The 20,078-nt window shown below is 47.6% G+C and overlaps 1 protein-coding gene across 1 annotated transcript in view; it reads left to right on the forward strand.

Moving 5' to 3' along the window:
• Window positions 1–20,078, forward strand: part of Plxna4 (plexin A4) — a 466,318-nt gene that overhangs the window by 432,731 nt on the left and 13,509 nt on the right. Inside the window, exons 26-30 of the mRNA XM_028866158.2 lie at window positions 12,311–12,414; window positions 12,889–12,988; window positions 14,449–14,639; window positions 15,893–16,062; window positions 19,692–19,904. Of these exons, the coding sequence (XP_028721991.1) occupies window positions 12,311–12,414; window positions 12,889–12,988; window positions 14,449–14,639; window positions 15,893–16,062; window positions 19,692–19,904 (778 nt within the window). The remainder of the gene's footprint in view (window positions 1–12,310; window positions 12,415–12,888; window positions 12,989–14,448; window positions 14,640–15,892; window positions 16,063–19,691; window positions 19,905–20,078) is intronic.

Genomic DNA, 20,078 nt, shown 5'->3' on the forward strand with positions numbered 1-20,078 from the left:
TGGTCTGCTTAGGATGGGCTTATCTGGGAGTGACTCAGGGTAAGTTGAAGGGCATCTCTCTCTCTCTCTCTCTCTCTCTCTCTCTCTCTCTCTCTCTCTCTCTCTCTCTCTCTCTCTCTCTGCATCTTGTACAGAATTGACCATATGATTTTGGAGGCTAGTAAGTCCAAACTGCAGGGTACACTGGAAGGCTAGAGGCCCAGGGAGCAGCTTAGGGCCATCTGCCTACAGAATTCCCTCTGGCTCATGGATGGCCAGCTCTTTGCTCTCTGTGGGCCTTCACCTGATTGGATGAAGCCCACCCACATTCTGGAGAGTAATTGCTTTACCCCACGTCCCTGGATTTAAATGTTAATCTTATATGCCCATACCTCACACAAATAGGCCAAATAATGTTTTGCCAAGTATCTTGGTACCAGGGCCCTGCCAAGTTGTCACATAAATTTCACCGTCACCATCACAGGAGCCAAAGCGAAGGACACAGGGTCTGCCTGGACTACGGACTGTTGGCTGTATGGAAGGAAAGATAGTCACAGACAGAGGCTTTAGGAGTGTGGGGGTTCTCCGAGCACTTCACTCTGCATGTATGAGCTGGCCCCATCAGTGCATAGCCGTGGCTAGCCTGGAGAACCTGGACAGGGACCTGCGAGCATCGCCCATCTTCAGGGCACACCTGTTGTAAGCTAGCTGCCAGGAGTGGTGGCCAGGAGACTAGGAGAAGCTCACCACGGCCGGCTGAGCATAGCAGCAGGGGCAGACAGGGCATTTTTCCCTCTGAGATAAGGAATGCTTCTTGACACCTCCTTCTACCCACCAGAGGGAATAAAAATGTTAACCTTCGGCTTCCCAGCTCGAGTGGGGCGTCGGCAGCTCAGAGAGACACAGTGCTTAGGCCCATGTCTCACAAGGGGGAAGTGGAGAGAAGACCCATTTTCTTCCCTGGTCTCCTCCACAGGCCTTTCTCCTCTCTCTGCTACAGCCTGTGACCTCCAGCCATTCCTCTGATTTAAGCCAACACTCTGTCAATAGCCCTGGATAGCTAACAAGCCACCTCTGTCTTGCCACTGAGGTCATTCTGAAGATAGATTTTTTTTTCAAATAAGAAATCCCTGTATGCAATAAAAGATACACCCTCTTCTGGGTGAAATATAAAGAGTTCATGGCAGCTGTCTCTCCCCCGTTTGCATTTTCTGCTGAACGATGGGAAGGACAGATAAAGATAATGGGATTTCTTCTTTTTTTACTTCGTAACCTGCCTCCCTGGAAGGTGGAAGTACAACAAATTGGATTGTGAGTGAGTCTGTCCTCTGTCCCTGGTGCCTGGAGCAGGGCATGGACCTGTGGGCAGAGCTGCGGTGAGAGAGGTCTCTGCCTGCAATTTTCTCTTGATACATGCATATGAATGCTCGGGTCACCTTCCTTCCGCCCCGTGGCCACCCCTGCCTGTTTAATTCTGTTTAGACCCAGCACACGGTCTGGAGCCAGACTGTCAGAGGATATCCACCAGAACTTGAGTTGGTGGTGAAGCCTTGTGATCCCAGCTGTGGAGGAGGCTGATGCAGGACCCAAGTTCAAAGCAGATATGGCCAGGCTACAGATTGAGTTCAAGGCTAGCCTGGGCATCTTGTTAGACCTTAACTCTGAGTATAAAAGGAAAACAAAAGCTGCCAGTGTAGCTCAGTCAGTGGTACAGTGCTTGTCTAACATACCTAAGACCCCGAGCTCCAAAGTCCTCTGAGCCGAGGCTAGGTTCTCCTCTGCCTCTCACGTGACTAGCCGGAGCAGGGCACTTCACAGTTTATTAGGCCTGTGTGGCATTTCTATTTTTGAAATTACTCCTCTTAAGCCCTAAATTTCATAGTTCAGTCCTGTTCTACTTGAGAACTTGCTATCATGATGTCTTCTTTTTAACAAGATAGTTTTAGATGGTCTCACCCCCCACACTGGGGTCAGTTTTCTTACTCTTTCTTGTGTTTTTTCAAAGGTCTGGGGATTGAACGTGGGACCTTGTGCATGCTAGACAAACACCCTACCACTGAGCTATATTCCCAGACCTCTTTTTACTTTTTACTTTGAGACAGAGTCTCTGCTAAGTTGCCCAGGCTGACCCAGGCACTTTTGAACTTCTAATTCTCCTGCCTCGACCACACGGGTAGCTGGGATTATAGTCCTACAGTACCAAGTACTAAATTTCCAACCTCTTAAGCACTCACTCTATACCCACTACCCTGTCACAGCTTTTCCAGTTGCTTGTGGTCTCTGTCCCAGATCCTTCAGGGTAGTGAGTATGGAGAGAGCCAGGGCCTCATCTGCTCACAGGTGTGCACAAGAGAATCATGTTCCTCTTCCAGTTTCCCATGGGTTCTATGTGATGGGACAGAGTGGACTTCTGGGGAGAGCCTGCCACAGGGCCCGAGGGGGTGGAAGAAGGGGTACCTGTTGGAAAGTGGGGCCTCTAGCCTCTGGCTCTCCTGATGCAACCTTCTTCTCACTTTGCCTGTCAGCATCTGCCCTTTGGAAGCCTCCTGGGACAAGACCGCCCGAGAGTGACCACAGACAGGAGAGCTGGGCTCTGGGCTGTCACAAAGTATGAAGCATCCCCTGCCTAGAATAAATGAGGAAATGAGCTATACTGCTATGGCTCCCCACCCTTTCTCTCTGCCTCTCTGCCTCTCTGCCTCTATCTCTGTCTGTCTCTCCATCTCTCCCCCTCCCGTGTGTGTGTGTGTGTGTGTGTGTGTGTACATCCATGCATGTGTGAGCCTACCTGTAGACAACACTGCAAGAGCCAGGGTTGGAACTGCTGAGGTACTGTGGGCCCTGTTTACCCCTCAGTATAGCATCTGACTAGGCGCTCTCTTGGAGACAGTGTCCCTTTCCAGGTCAGGTGATGCCTTCTCCACTCTGAGCCTGGATTTCCACTGGTAACCACACACCTTACAGATGTGTGTACACACCATTCCCATCTTCCATCAACAAGCTCCAAGTGCTTCTGGCCCATGTCCTAAACACTCCTGTGACCTGTGCTCTGTCCCCTTTCTGTCTTTGCCAACCCCTCATGTTTCTGTCTTGAAGAAAAGTAGACTTTTGGGGGGAGGTCTCTCTGCTCGAATTGCTCCAAGACTGGCCTCAGCCCTTACCTTTTCTCCAACCCACAGCCTTCAGCTGAACCTCACACACCATGGCCTGGCCTGCTGGATCTTGTGGGCGTCTTCTGATAGCCAAAGTCCCTTGAACCTTTTACTCCAACCTACTCGTTCATACTTACGGATTCATGAGGGTCACACAAGGGCCACATTGGACCAGAATATCCAGCCCTTGTTAGCTAGGCAGAGGCATACTATCCTTCACAGTCTAGCTGGGGCAGCTCTTTTTACCTGGCTCTGCTTACACTCTGCTCCTTCCTTTCTCCATCCAGCCCCCCTTGGGGAGCTCAGTAAAGACAAGAGTCTTGTTCACTTCTGTTATCCGTCCTGCACTGCCCTGCCCAGACCCCCATACCAACAACAGACATGGTAGTCACATCAGACACCTCTTCCAGATGATATGCTCAGTGTCCTCATCTGCAGAAGTATTGTCAGGAGTTACCCGGACCCCAGGTTCATGTCATTCACTGAGCTTGGCACCTCATTCAGTGCCTGGCAGAGTTCACTATCCTTAATGGCTTTTAGGGCAGCCCCATCTGTCTCAGCATCCACCCAGAACACTGCCATGGGCTGACCTGTCACACTGTCCCTTGGCTATCCTGACATGGTCACCTCATATAGAGCAAAACAAGGACACACAGAGGTTTTTATTTTTTAATTTTTATGACATTTATTTTGTGTACATGTGGTAGGGTTGGGAAGCACATGGGTTCTACATCACACATATGGATGTTAGCAGACTTAAACTCAAAGGACTCACTTCTCTCCTTCCACAGTGTGTGTTCTGGGGATTGAACTCAGGTTTTTAGGCTTGGCAGCAAGCACCTTACCTGCTAAGCCATCTCACCAGTCCAAGAGTATTTTTAAGACTGGTTATCATAAGTTATAGTAAACACTCATCTGGTGCAAAGAGCATAGAGCTATGGATGTGAAGACCTGAGCTCTTTTCCTTCTCTGCAGTTTTAAACACCTAATGTTGAACATGCCATAATATAGAGCACAAAATAAGGGGTGGCCCCTCCCAGGGGCCTCCTGAGCTGATACAGACAGTGGTGCATGCAGCATGATGGAAGGCCTACTCTACCTCCCAAGTTCATCTTAGGTTTGTGACTCCTGGATGGGGTAAGGGTTTCTGAACCCAGGTTGCAGATCAGGAGCACTGGCTGCTCATAGAACCAAGAGAGCAACGGACTTTGGCTTGTATCGGCCTCTCCTTGGTGCCTGCCTTCCTCCCTAGAGCTCAATGGCTCACACTATCAGAGCAAGCTCATGAAGTAGGACAAGAACATCCAGAAGGCTGAGGCCAAGTCCACAGTTAGATTTTCCTGAGGCATACCAAATGCACAGGAAATCTTCAGTATTTATTTGGTGAAGAGGTGACTAAATGAATGAATGATGGGGCAGTGAGAGTCCAGATGAATGACTGACAGTGGAGCTCTGGGTCTTCAGAATCTGGGTTTTCAACATGGTGGGCATAGGACATATGGAACAGTATATGGGTGGGAAGCCAGAAGCCAGAGCCAGCCTCTGGGAGGTTCTAGGACAGCATGGAAAGTTGGTCAGTGTAGACATGCGATGGAAATGGAGCTCTCCAGTGGGGTCAATGTGGAGACCCTGGCCAAGTCTGCCTGGGAATTCAGGGGTGCCTTCCAGTTGTATTCCCACACTCCTCTCCACCCAGAGGTCAGCTCTGTGGCCAGTGGGTGGCCATTGCTTCCTTGTCACAGGCCCCAGGAATGGAATTTCCAACAGCAGCTACCCAGCCCCCAGGTTTTCTTTGATCAACAGTAGATTGGGATGGCACAGAACTTCATTCTTTTTTTTTTTTTTTAAATCTTTCTGATTGTTTAGGTAAAAAGCACATAGCAATTTTTCTGTGTAAGAAGTAACAAAAATAACAGGCTTAAGGGCTCTGAAAGCAAGGCTAAGTGTCCCTAATTCCATCTTACAGTCCTTATGTTGGTATTTAAGGAGACATCCCTAACTGTTTGAGACAAAAGACAATAGTAGTCACCTCCCAGGTACACACAGATACACCTGCCTAAGTGTGGGGCTGGGTTGGGGACTGTAAGACTGGGCAGCCCAGAGGCTCTTCCTGTAGCTGTAAGACCCTGTGGCCAAGCATTGGCATCAGTGGTAAGTGTGTGTCTTGCCTGCCTACTTCCCAGCATCCTTGCCAGTGTCTTGGCTGTGGGGAAAACGTGTGGCCATCCCATCAGTGTGGCAGGACATTGTGGAAAAGGAAGCTCCAGGCCCAAGGAAAGCAGCCAGTGACCTGTCAGATCCCCAAAGCTCCAAGTGGGAGGTTTAGTCAAGACAGCCACATGCCAGCATCAGCCTGGCCACAGATGATGGTACAAGTTCATCCCTTCCTTTCCCTCCCTCCTCCCAGCACATGGCTGGCCTGAGGTGGCAGTACCTGAGTTGTGTCCACACCCATCCTCTGCACTGAGAATGCCCAGAGCACAGGGACTCCTTTTGTGGACATTGAGTGACTCCCCAAAGGGGAGATCTGTGAAGATTCCTGATGTGCTTATTCTAGCCTCCATGTTGGATACCATATGTAGTCAGATTGTCTTGTTGGAACCGGCAGTCCACAAATGATGACATGGAGGCTTATTATTAATTATGAAAGCTCAGCTTTAGATTAGGCTTGTTTCTAACTAGTTCTGATAACTTAACCCATATTTTTTAATCTATGTTCTTCCACGAAGCAGGTTACCTTATCTTTATACTGCCCATCCTGCTTCATCTATGTCTGGCTGGCAACTTTGCCTTTCTTCTTCCCAGAGTTCTCTCTCTGCCCAGAAGTCCCACCTACACCTCCTGCCTGCCTATTGGCCATTCAGCTTGTTATTACACCAACCACAGCAATATATTTTCACACAGTGTACAAATATCCCACATTTCCCCCTTTTTGTTAATAAAAAGGAAAGGTTTTAGCACTAACATAGTAAAACTATATGCAATAAGAATAATTATCAGGTAAGAATTGTGTTTCCAATAGCCAGTCCATTTGTATTTGGCAATGTCAGAGAAAGTATTATATTATCTACCCTATCTTAGTGAGTCCAAAGTTTTATACCTAAACCATTTTCTATCATAACTTGTATTACCATCCTAAAAATATCTTTTTTAGACCTTAAAACATCTTCTTAGATAAACAACTTAAGCTTTTATGTTTATCAACCTTATAAACTTTACATCTTTTTTTCCTGAATTTCATAACAAGGAATACTGTATAACTACCTAGTTTTCAATCTCCATGAGAGGCCCAAGAAGGATAAAATATTACTTGAGTAATCAGGAAGTACAGAGCAAATAAATTCTAAAACTATAGAAATGCAGAAACAGCTGGCTGCCTGGACAAGTCACCCAAGGTTCCTCTGCATCATTGGGGCATCCATCTTTGGCCTACAGGCCTAGAATATCTGACAGATATTTCTGTGAAGCAAGAATTTTGAAGGACTGGTCTACCTTGTCTTGGAAAAGTTCAGCAGTCACTTCCTTTTGTGTCCTGCTTGTCCAATTTGGACAGCATACTGTCAGCTGTTGAGGCAAGGGCAGTTTCTTCCCCAGTGGCTAACTTTGCCACAATGAAAGCAAGCTCCATATGGAGGTTCTTTGATGCCCACCATCCTTTTTGATGTAGATTGGTGCGGCCAGGAACAGACATGTCTCACTGTCATGAAACGCCTTATGTTATTAAAACACCTTAAATGCCATATTCTGTATGTATCTGAAGTGTTTGAAGACCATCCGTCTATCTAAAATATATCTGTTTAACCTTGAAAACATACCTAACATGGCCATAAATTTGATTGTTAGATGACTAACTACTAACCTGTATTTCTTAATTATTCTAAATAGTTTGTTATCAGGGGCCTTGAGGAGAGCCTGCTGCAAGGCCACCTCCAGGGTAATGCAAGAAAATCCATGAAGGTGGTGAAGGCTAGACTTTTTCTATCTGAGGGTATTTAGAAATAAGTTGCTATCTATCTGACTGGTAAAATAAGAAAATACACATGCTTTCTGATATTAACTTTCTCTTTCACTTCATTGTAGCTGGAGAAGTTCTCTCCAGCTCCCACCAAGTCCCGCCAGTCCAGGAGCCCACTTATAAAATAAACACACAGACTCTTACATTATTTAAACTGCTCAGCCATTAGCTCAGGCCTATCATTGTCTAGCTCTTACTCTTATATTTAGCCCATTTCTATTAATCTATACTTTGCCACGTGGCTCATGGCTTATTGGTACCTTACATCTTCCTTGTCCTGGGGGTGGCTCCAGGCAATCTCTCCCTTTCCTTCCTGTTTCCTCAATTCTCCTCTATTAGTCCCACCTATACTTCCTGTCTGGCTATTGGCCAATCAGTGTTTGTTTATACAGAGCAATATCCACAGCATTTCATTTTAAGAATGGTCTCTGACTCTGTCTCCACACAGCTATATATCTCCACACTGCTACATTCTATACAGATCTCTAGATACATACATCTTTTCACATAGCTACACATCTTTCTTTTACACACATTTCTCTTCTACATCTCTTTTCTATACAGCTTCATCTTCCTTGTCGCCACACAGTTACAAATCTCCAGTTACCCTAAACATCTCATTACATAGTTCTCTCACCATACAGCACTTTACACAGTTCATAGGCACAGCATCTCTACATAGCATCTCTTTCACACAGCTCTCTCACACACATACTTCTACATTATTCACTCACTCTTTACTCACTCATTCTTTTTACCCACTTACTCCCTCACACTTCTCTCAATCTTCTTCATCTCTCACCCAGCACACACACACACACACACACACACACACACACACACACACACACACACACACTGCAGCTCTCACATAGCTCTACACATCCATCTCTCTCCACACCACCGCTGCTGCTCCACCCTCAGCCAAACTCTGGATAACTATAAGTTACATTTTCAGGGCCCTACCCATTCTCAAAACACAAGATAAGTTGTTTTTCTTAGGCTAGTAATGTCACATTGACCCATGCACGTAGCTCTAAGTTAGTGAGTGGTCCCAGACATTAAACAATTAGCTGAAACTTAAGCAGTCAGGGTATGTGCAGAAAGAGAGCTATTGCAAGGACTGTGTCTTGATGTAAACAGCCTGGCCTTGATTTAGCAATAAACAACACCTGGGAATTAGTCTTTGTGTATATTCTGTAGGGGCAGCTTGGTCTGTTTTGGACTAGCTCTAAAGTCTTTGCAAAATGTGTGAAAGGCTGTCTTTGAGACTGAGAATACTGTTTTTGTGTGTGTGTGTGTGTGTGTGTGTGTGTGTGTGTGTGTGTGTCAGTAAAGAAGAATATTCTGGTAATATTTCTGTTCATCAGAATTAAACAGCTTAAACATAAATGATAACCTGATCATCCACAACTATAAGTGTGCCCAAAGATGGAAAACACACTACCAATGGACTGTGGAAAGAACCCCACAGCTGCTTTTATTAGGGAGGCATTACAGTGGCACCCGAGAAAGTTACAGACAGAAAACAGTCAGTTTCCACAGCCAGTGACCCCACGGTTTTGCCAGGTGGGCTCCCCATCAGGGAGTTATCCATCTGGTGGTTCAACTTGTCAAACACTAGTTGTCACCTGCTGTATACTCCCACAGCCCTTAGCAGTTTGTAATAATAACTTTCAAGGACTAGAAATTTACATTACATTGTTAAGTGAGCTGCATAGGTATAGTACTTTAAACAAGAGTAGAAACAGATATACAGCATAACAAAACCTTAAATTTGTATCAACATACAAAAATCCATACCAGTGTAAAATATTTAAGGCTAGTGTAGTGGAATATTATTTTCAAGTGTGTTACATTTGTTTATGCTGTAAAATATCTGTTTAATGATGCAAAAATGTGTTGCATTCTTTTATGTTGCATTTGTTTAATTCTGTAAAACTGTGCTACTTTGCCTGTCTAAAACACCTGATTGGTCTAATAAAGAGCTGAATGGCCAATAGCTAGGCAGAAGAGAAAGGATAGGTGGGGCTGGCAGGCAGAGAGAATAAATAGGAGAACAAAGAAGAGTCAGGAGTGAGAAAAGGAGAAGAGGAGGACACCAGAGGCCAGCCACCCAGTCACACAACCAGCCATGGAGTAAGAAGGAAAGAACAGTATATAAAATAGAGGAAAATAAAAGCCCAGAGGCAAAAGGTAGATGGGGTAATTTAAGAAAAATTGGCTAGAAATAAGGCAAACTAGGGCTGGGCATTCATAAGTAAGAACAGGACTCTGTATTTATTTGGGAGCTGGGTGGCAGGCCCCCAAAGAGTTAAAATAAAAAACCCAACAACTACAGACAAGTAGTTGCTTTTTAGTTTAAAAGTAGATTCAATAATCTACAAGCTCATCCCTTCCTTTCCTTCCCTCCTCCCAGCACATGGCTGGCCTGAGGTGGCAGTACCTGAGTTGTGTCCACACCCATCCTCCGCACTGAGAATGCCCAGAGCACAGGGACTCCTTTTGTGGACACTGAGTGACCCCCAAGGGGGAGTCTGGAATGACCCCTGGGTGTGAACTCAGCTGGCCAGTACACTGAAAAGTGGCCAGGCATGTGACAGCCTCTGTGTCTGGCTTCCTGAACTGACCTATTTTTCATTTTCCTAGTTATAATATTGGTGGAATGTAGGACAATAACATCAAAGACCAGGTCACATTTCTCAGTTCCCATAATCCTTTCTCCCAGGTTGCTAGTAGCAGCAGTTCACGGCTCATCTCCAACGGTCGCTCACTGTCCATCTGCTATGGATGGACACATACAAATGTGAGGTCCTCTCTTTCCTGGTTGTAGAACAGGCAACCATTACCAAGTCACAAGTGCCCTTTCTTCGTGTGCTCATTTCTTCCCTTATTCATTCATTGAATGAATATTTGTCAAGTGCACCATGTGAGCCCTGCTGGTAGGCATCTAGCCTCATCAATTTCTTACTCCAAGGACAGTCTATGCCCCTGGGGAGACACGGCCTTTTTCTGACCTACTTTTTTGAATGGGGGCATGGAAACAGACTGACTCCCATTTGCTTACATAATTACTGGACAAGACTCACAACCATGGCTGCTAAGTAAGTCTGGAGAGGCTGTGCATTGCACAACTTCAGAGGGAGTTTTGCAATGGAAATCCTGCACGGGGGACCCAGAATCGGTAGCTTGTGGTCATTGCTCAGATGCCACTGAGACTGCTGTAGCTCTACTGGAAAGGGTCCCAGTGTGCTTGAGGGCTGGGAGCTGGACTTTGGGGAGCACCTTCTCCGGCCCAGCAGATAGGCCAAAGTGCAGAATGCTGACCACCCTCTGCGGTGTCCCGGGAAGCTTCCTTCCCTTGTGTGTCCTCAAGCCGTTCATACAGCGTCTGACTCCACCAGGCATCATTCACCATGTAAGCAGAAGACACTCACGGCCACGTTCCTCAGCCCAGCTGGTCTCTACTGGGGTCCACTGCACTGAGAATCAGCAGCTTGACCAGGCTAGCGATTCCTTTTCCTCTGGCATGAGAGCATGGGGAAATTAAAAAGCAAAGCCGAAAGAAACAGGGCAGCCCCATGACAGATGGAAACATGGGCCATCAAGTGTTTCAAAGAGCACTTCCCTCCTGCACATCCACCTTCCAGCCCCATGTCCTAATCACCAAGAGCGATTTCATCAAGGTCATCTACAGGCTTCAGAGGCAGGCATCTCTAGCAACTTCTCCACTCCAGTGAGCAAGCAGGCTGTACTTGAACCATCCCTTTGAGTCTTAGCATGGTGCTAAGCTGGACATGAGGGATGCCCTGGTAAAGTAAGGCTGGGCTCAGATATCAGGAGCCCTCTGCTCCTCCCCCAGGGCAAGATGCTTCCCTTCTGGGCCTGGATTCCATGCTTGATGGAGTCAACAGTTCTAACCACAGCACGCACAATGTAGGAAGAAATAGAACTTTCTGTGCCTCAAATGGGGCCAGAAGGGGAGGCACAGCCTGACCTTGGCAGGAGGGAAACACATGAGTCTCTGGGGCCCATAGGAAAAAGCTCAGGCAGGCCAGGCAGGCAGTGTCATGCAAGGGATGCCTGCATCTATCTACATGCACTCTGAGCAAGCCCAGTGTGCTCTGCACGGCTCGGGAGAGCCAGCAGCTGTGAGTCAGGAAGCACTGTCTGGGCTGCCTGGAAGCCAGACCGGCAGCTTCTTGGCTGGGACACATGTTCTGTTTGACTTTAAGAGACTGTAATTCCTTTTGGGTGTGTGCTGTGCACACACATGTGTGAGCACATGTAGGACAGCTGCCATGCACATATACGTCTACGTGTTTTTCAAGATCATACCGTGTCCTCCTCCTTCCACGTGTGATCTGTGCTAAATAGGACAGAGGTTTTCAGCTGATGAGAAGCAAGATCTTAGCTCCTTCCCTTTGTGTGATCCATCAGCAAGGCCCTGGGGTGTAGATACTGGAATGGGGGACAGGGAGGTAAGGATTTAGTATGTATGTATGTATGTATGTATGTATGTATGTATGTTAAAATAATTAAGTGCTGTCTAGATTCCAAGATGGATATTATCCACATCAATTTTGTGGAAATTGGAGTTTGGGGGTTATAAGAATGGTCCACACATTTTTTTTTTACCCAGTCTTCTTTCAAGGGTGCCCCACCTCTTCCCATAAGGGAAACCACTGGGAAAAGGTGAAGGGCTATAGTGAGTGGCCACTTACAACACGGATTTCATCAGGACAGGGACTTTCCAGCACAGCCAGCGAGTGGAGCTGCCATGACGGTGCCACATGCGTTTGCCAACGCTTTGCTGAGCACTTTGTGTTCTGTTGAGATCCTAGTTCATTCATCCCATGGACACTGTGTAGCGTGTCCTGATGTTGTGAACGCTCAGCAAACAGGTGCAGGGGAGGACAGGCGCTGCTGTGAGCCCCGCCCCCTTTCTTTTTACTTAATTCATTAAATTAGGACCTGAACTAGTGCTCAGACCCTCTCTGCCTTGAGAACATTTAAATTCATCCTCTTGAGGGACTTGTGCTTGCACTAGTCTGTCTGAATGTGTTCTGGAGATATGGAAGTATGTGGTACTTCTATGGAGTACACAGGATGCTCCCAGGAAGGACCAGAGAGCCTTTCTAAATTGCCACCGCTCTCCCTGCAGAGTGGAGACAAGGAAGCGGGGCAAGGATGATCCTACAGGATGAAGATCTCACCACCAAGATTGAGAATGACTGGAAGAGACTCAACACAATAGCCCACTACCAGGTGAGCTGACCGCCAAAGTCAGGAGCTGGCCAAGTAGGTGGCAAATTACAGCCACTCAAGGCTGGATGCCAAGTCCCCAGTGCATTCTCCACCAGCAATCCTTGATGACCCAAGGGAAGCTGATGTCACCTCTCTGGAGATAGGATGGTGACATGCATGCTTCTTGGAGGGTGTGGGCAAATTCTCCAAGGACCCTGAGCATTTGAGGCTGGATGATCTCCAGAAAGCTTAGGGAGGAAAAAGTGAGCGAGGGGTTCTTACCAGAACTTGCTGCATATAGAAGCCATAAAGCAGCTAGTACTAAGGTCTGAGTCTTGTCTTATCAAAAGGAAAAAGAGTAGTCTCCAAAACCCAAGTTCCCAGCAAGGTGCTAATTGTCCCCCATTTCCCCAAATAATTCTAATTTGTCCTTATTTCCTGGAATGGGTGGGAAGCATTTCCATGCCCAGGCCCTTAGAAGCCTTTACTCTGTAGGTGCCGGATGGTTCTGTGGTGGCTTTAGTGTCCAAGCAAGTGACAGCCTATAATGCAGTGAACAACTCCACAGTCTCCAGGACTTCAGCAAGTAAATATGGTAAGATCTCACCAGGTGTGAAGGGTGGGAGGTAGGTGAGCAGGTGTTATCAACAGACCTCATTGGCTTGGGTAGAGGATCTGGTCAGCTGACCAGTGGAGAGGAAAGCCAGGGTGGGACAGAGGTAACTGGTTCCAATCACTAGCTCTGAGATATAAACATGTACTCTGTCTGCAGACAAAAAGAAACTTAGGACTGAATTGGTAAAGGGTTTGTCATGTAAGCCTGGAGCTCTCAGATGATCCCCAAAACCCACGTAAAAATGCCAGGCATGGTGGTGTGTGCTTGTAATCTCAGCTCTGGGGAAGTGGAGATAGGGGACCTCGAGCTTACTGGCTAGCCAGTTTAACCTAATGGTGAGCTCCCAGCCATCGAGATTATCCATCTCAAAAATCAAGAGAGATGGCACCTATGAAATAACACCCAGGGTTGACCTCTGACCTCCATATATATGTATACATGCATGCAAGCTCACCATAGATACGTATACACATACATGCATACATACACACACAGATAGAGGGAGAGAGAGAACCTAACCTTCATGAGGTCATACAGTCTATAAGTCTTACCTTCTTCCATCATCTCACATCAAGTTCACAACAATCTAGTGAATTAAATAATTATTATTTCCCTCTATTATTTACATTGGTAAGTTATAGCTCAGCGGCACAGAGGTTAAACGATTGGTAAAGGTCACACCATCATTATGCAGAGGCATGAAAGGGAAGGAGAGGAAAGGACTCTGAATATAAGGAAGATGTTCCATAGGTGACCTGCGCTGTCACTTGTGTGCTGGGGGACACCTGACCACCCTGAGCAGTGACATTCTTGTTGTAAAGCAGGGGTTAGAAAAAAAGAAGACAAGCATAAAGAGGTGAACATGTAGGCTACACATGGGCATAGTGGGACACCATCCTCTACCTGGCTAGTTCCCATTTTACCAAATAGTTTACCATTAACCACAACTCAAAATATAGGAAGGAGGTTCAACAAGTTAGAAGAAGTAGCCCAGGCCAGAGGGGAACAAAGGCAAACAGATGCTCTGGTGAGCCCTCACCTGACCAAGATTCGTTAAGGGAGACAAGCTACCTGCTCTTACATGTGCGTTTAATTGGCCACACATGCTAGAGGACTTGAAAGCATGCACAAGGAAAAGTGTAAGAGAAGTACAAGCTTTTATTTCTACAAATTGAATAATTAAGGGTTGACTCAATGCCAAGTACAGGGGGAGGGCGGCCTAAGTGGGTGGAATTCGCTACAGATAATTCCTGGAGGTGGCAGGAAAGACGTAAGCATTTCAGGGAATGTGCCACACAGAGGCAAGGTAACAGTGCCAGCCAGTGCCAGGAGGGATCAGACAGTAGTGGCCGTGGCTGGGGAGAGAAGCATGCTGTGAGTTGCTGAGTACAGGATGATACAGACTCACATGTGCTGGGCTGTATTCTTCGCATTGGCAGAAAACATGATCCGGTACACAGGCAGCCCTGATAGCCTCCGTTCCCGAACACCCATGATCACCCCTGACCTGGAAAGTGGAGTCAAGCTGTGGCACCTGGTGAAGAACCATGAGCATGGAGACCAGAAGGAGGGCGATCGGGGGAGCAAGATGGTGTCTGAAATCTACCTGACACGATTATTGGCCACAAAGGTATGGGACATGAGAGCAGTGGGCCGGGAGTGTGTGGTCACAGGACGGGCCTTCATCTGCCATGAAAGAACTTGGGGCTGAGGGGTGCCTCCGTTGGTAAAGAGCTCATTAGACAAGCGTGAGAACCCAAGTTTGATAGCCTCGAGTCCTCATTTAAAACAAAAAGAAAAGAAAGAAAAGCTGTGCATTGTGCCTTGCTCGTGCTGGAGAAGCTGAGGAAGGAGACTGCCTGAGGTTTGCTGGCCAGTCCGTTTAGCCAAATCACAAGCTCCAGATTCAGCAAAAATCCTCAAAAACTGTGGAGAGGGATCAAGGAAGACACTTTGAGGTTGCCCTCTGGCTTGCGTATATGTACACACATGTGCACATACACCTCTACACACGCATGCCCACACACCACCCATACACATAATTGCTAGCACTGTGGCTAAGTGTGCGCCAGCCCGTTTTGTTGTCCTCTGGCATCAGGGACTGTCATGAGCCTGGGGTGCCTTAGGATTGAGCTGCAGGATTCTACTCAACCTGTCACTCGAGGCAGATCTAAGAAGACATGAGCACACAATCTGAAGCGTTATTCCCACCCTCCTTAAGCACCTTTTCTCAGCTGCAGACACTTACTACATGTATTCCCATTCTGCATGTTACATGTATTCCCATTCTACATGCTACATGTATTCCCATTCTACATGCTACATGTATTCCCATTCTACATGCTACATGTATTCCCCTTCTCTCACCATCACTAAGGCTGGAAACCGGGGCTGAGTCCCTAGCTTTGCTGATACCATTTCTAATCCTGATGCTGGGGATTATTCCATGCCTACCATTCTAGTCCTTCTCTTCAGAGTCTGGATTCTCTGGTCTCTCTATGGACCCGGATGGTCATCAGCCAGGGTGGGTAGTGGCCAAACAGAACCGGCAGATTGTACTTGTCAGCCCTGACCAAGCATGCTCATTAGTATTTTCAAAAGTGATACAATGGTACTGGCAGAGGTGTGTAGCCAAACCCTGTAGCTGGCAGAGGAAGGTGGTTTTTCTCCATCATCTGTCTTCTGTGTTCTGTGCACAGAGGAAAGGTACAACTGCCAGGGACCTGTAAAGGGGGAGAAGGTCTGGTGCACGGTGTCCCCAGTGTCGTGTTTAGCAGGGAAGCAGAGCATTGACTTTGCCCAGTCCCCAAGGTAGCTTTTCAAACGCCTCCTCAGAGCTGCCTCGGCTGGGCTGGATCTAAGTGTGTCTGTCCCCTTCCCCAGGGCACACTGCAGAAGTTTGTGGATGACCTCTTCGAGACCATCTTCAGCACAGCCCACCGTGGCTCTGCCCTGCCCTTAGCCATCAAGTACATGTTTGACTTCCTCGATGAGCAGGCTGATAAGCATGGCATCCATGACCCGCATGTCCGCCATACCTGGAAAAGCAACTGGTGAGTAAAGGGCGGAAGGGCACATCTGGCACATCTGGAGAGGCCAGTGACCTGCCCACCCAGGCCTGTGCCAGGGAGACCTGGCCACTGTCCACCTCCTAGCAGGGTCTCCGCTCAACCCTAGTCAGTCTCTGTTCTTCCCCATCTTCTCACTTCCCCCTCCTCTAGTCTGTCTTCGTGCCTTTCTTTCCAGCCAGATTTTTTAGTCAACAAACTATACTAATCTAATGGGTAAAAGATAATCTATTCTATCACAGCCAGACCACTGTCACATCTTGCTGCTTTCTGGGTGTGGGACAATATGTCCAACACTGGGGATCTTAGAGCAGTCAGACAGGGTCCCTGTCCTCGGTAAGTTGGCAGATGCAGATATGGAATAAGAGAGACAATTGTCTATATACGTGGACAAACACTAGCATAGAAAATGCATTAATTATTGGACAGGGCCGCTGAGTAACAGCCTTTCATAAAGTCTTGTCAGTAGGGTTTTGATGCATGTGCAGATGGCGCCTGGATTCCAATTCCACCCCATAAGCTTTTTTTTCCTTCCCCAAATTCCTTTCCAAAAGCCGCGAAGGATCATTTTGTGTTCCCTGGAGGCCACAGGATTTTCTAACTACTGATAACACTGCAGGCCTCTCCACTGCGGTCCCCCTTCTCCTTTGAATGCACAGTATCCTCCCCACCATCTGTATATAGGGAGTGTTTCACTTGAGGTTGGAGTCACAAGGCCAAGCATCAGTATTCAAGACAGGATGCAGAACCTTGAGGAAATGGGGCTCGGTAAATATTGATGAGATGTGGGCAGTCATGGCCTGCTTGAGAATTTTACCTGTGGCAGAGCTAGCGGATGTTTAGTCTCATCCTCTAGAACTGGATTCCTGTCACCTTTAGATGGTCTCCTTCCCAGGCCATTCTTCCCCAGCTTTTTCTTCTTAAAGCAACATAGGTGTGGTACCAAGTGCTATAACTGCTAGGATTGGCACAAAGCAGGCACCCTGATGCCCATCAGGGGGGTCCAGACCTGAAAACTGAGGAGCCAGAAGTCAGCCTGGGGTATCTGTGCTAGTCTCCTGAGCATGCTGTGGCCTTTCCCTCTTCCACCTACAGAGGAAGACCAGCCCCCAAAGAGGCTCAGGCCATGCAGCAGAGTTCTTACCATCCTTCTAAAGCAGGGCCCCTAGAATCTGGGTTCCATTCTGTGCAGGCACTCTGGTGAGGTGGCTTCCATCTCTCAAGTCCTGTCAGTGTGTCTCTTGAGGGGCGTCTGAAAGGCAGTACCTACATCTGACAACGAATCTTTACCTAATGCAGGCCCCTTCCACATGGAGCAGGGGCTCCACCAAGCCCATTGTTGATGGCCAGAGAGACGCGATTTTGCCAGCCGCCTCTAGGTGCCAGCCTCCTTTCTGAGGCATCCCAAGGTCTCAGGTGCTTTAGAGAGACATGGACAGGGCAATGGAAAGCTTAGGAATTGAAGCACACTCCACTTACTGTAGAAAGAACTACACCAGCTTCAAGTTCTCCCTTAGAAGGGCATCTCCTGCCCCTGGTCTGACGCCCTGGTACCTTGGACAAGATGCAGTCAGGAATGATCAGCACTGCCTGTTCATTGTCCCTGCTGAGGGCATTGTCTCTTTATTCCTGACTCAAGGTGTGACTTGCCTGCCTCCCCACCCCTTCTTCCCCAGTTCCCTACAGGTTCTCTGTTAAATAACACTCCTTCTCATTTAGCCAGAGTGGCTGCAATCAGCCAGAGATGATGTTAATAATATGCTAATATTTCATTAGGCAGGAGCCTCAGTGGTGCCTCTGCTTCCTGTGTAGTACACCTGCCTCCCTACTGGCTTGAGGGACAGGGAAAAACAGGTACTGCAGCCATGTGGGTTTCCAGCCCCTATGATCTGAGTGGGACTTAGGGAAACCCAGCGAGATTGGAACAGGAGAATTGACTGGGAGAGAAACTGAGTCTCTTATTCAAAGTTTCAAGCCCCAAGATCATAACCACCTTTTAGGGAGGTTGAGAAGCTACTATGAGTCTCATGTGCTGTCATTCCATTGACTTTCTTTCTACCCTGGGTTTCCAGTGATGAAGCAAATGACAGACACCAAACATCAGCTAACCTCAGTGTGCCTGCCCCAGCCCTATGTGGCACTCATTGTAGACTTAGTAAATGCTTGTTGATTGATTGGCATCTGTGAATGTCAGGTCTTCCTGTCTTTACAGTGTTTGTTGTTTGCATTATACAGACTGGCTGCTGACAGATAGAACAAGAGCAAAAATATTGTATCCAGTGCCTTGAAATAATGTAATTCAAAGATGTTAAGTTCTAAGAGGCAAGCCAAACACACGCGGGCATGGTAACTATCACCAGCCGTGAGCACAGCCACCAAAACAACAATAAAACATCAGGGGAAGAGGCGGGAGGTAAAGCGGTGGGAGCAGAGAGAAGGAAGAAAGCCATGCCTGCACTGTCTCCCTTCTTACCGGCAGCTCGGCTGGCTGGTGGGAGCTGCAGGGCTGGAATGGGCAGGGAGAGCACAGCCAAAGAGGCTTTGGGAAGCTCCTCCTCCTGCAAGCCTTCTGTCTAGCAAAAGCAGTGACTACAGAACCAGACCACACTGCATAATGTTCTCCTCTTTGTCTCTGTATGTGGATTCCCTACCTGCAACCCATCCAAGGAAATACACCTATGCATGGTTTTAAAATAAATCAAGCATGGGCCCGGGGATGTTTGAGCCCTAGGTTTGTTCCCTGACACCACATAAAACTGTGTGTTGTGGTGCACACCACGTGTAACCTCTGGACTTGGGAGGTAGAGGCAGAAGGTTCCTTGGCTACATAGTAAATTTAAGGACAGCCTGGGTTACATGAGACCCTGTCTCAAAAAAAGGGGGAGATGGGGAACTGGGGAGATGGCTTGGTTGATGAAGTGCTTGCCATGTGTGCATAAGGACCTGAGTTCAGTCCCTAGCACCCATAGAAGGTGGTGGTTATGGTGGTGTGCACTTATAAGTTAGCACTAAGGAGACCAAGGCACTAGGTACTGACTGGAAGACAGGAGGCGAAGGATGGGACGGGACACTATGGGTTAGATAAGGGGCTGGTGCTATGTGGCAGCCTGGTAGAAAAAGATCATTTGGTCACATCTACCCTTAGCGCCAGTTCTTTTACCAGGCAGGAAGTAGCCTATGACAGTAGACAGGAAGCAAAGGTGTGACTTCTGCCAACTCATCCAGTAAGCAGTCAGATGCAAAACCTAGATTCCTTAAAGTTCACCAAAGGATGGTCCCAGCATTAGCTAGATAGGAATAAAGACCCAAATTCTGCTTTGAAGCACACACATGGCTGACTCCTCTGTCAAAAGGAAGGTGCAGAGTCCCAGGTCACAATATCACTTCCTCTTAATTTCCTCCAGTGGTACATCTCTATATGAGACCCCAACCTTGCTGATTTCCTGTATGCTGAATAGACCCACCTCCCTTTTCGTCCCTTTTACCTTCCATGGCAGCCACAGATGGTTCCTAAGCTCCGTGAAATCTAGCCATTGTTCCTTCTCAGAACTTTCCACCAGGCTACACCCCACTACCCCATCACCCCTGACCAGCTGCTGCTTCCCTCCACACAGCCTGCCCCTGAGGTTTTGGGTGAACATGATCAAGAACCCTCAGTTTGTGTTTGACATCCATAAGAACAGCATCACGGATGCCTGCCTCTCGGTGGTGGCCCAGACCTTCATGGACTCCTGCTCCACATCGGAGCACCGGCTGGGCAAGGACTCCCCCTCTAACAAACTGCTCTATGCCAAGGATATTCCCAGCTACAAGAACTGGGTAGAGAGGTGAGTATGGCCCATGGAAATCTGAGGGTACCTGGCTGGAGCAGGTCACAACCCTGGACTAGAGGGTCCTCCCCTGCAAGCAGGACAAAGCTTTTAGACTAGTCACTGTCACAGCTGATCCTGCAATTGAAACACCCACAACTCATGGCCTCCACATTGAAGCAAGCACTGGGA

The sequence above is a fragment of the Peromyscus leucopus genome, chromosome 3, assembly GCF_004664715.2.
Source record: "Peromyscus leucopus breed LL Stock chromosome 3, UCI_PerLeu_2.1, whole genome shotgun sequence".
NCBI classification, from domain to species: Eukaryota; Metazoa; Chordata; class Mammalia; order Rodentia; family Cricetidae; genus Peromyscus; species Peromyscus leucopus.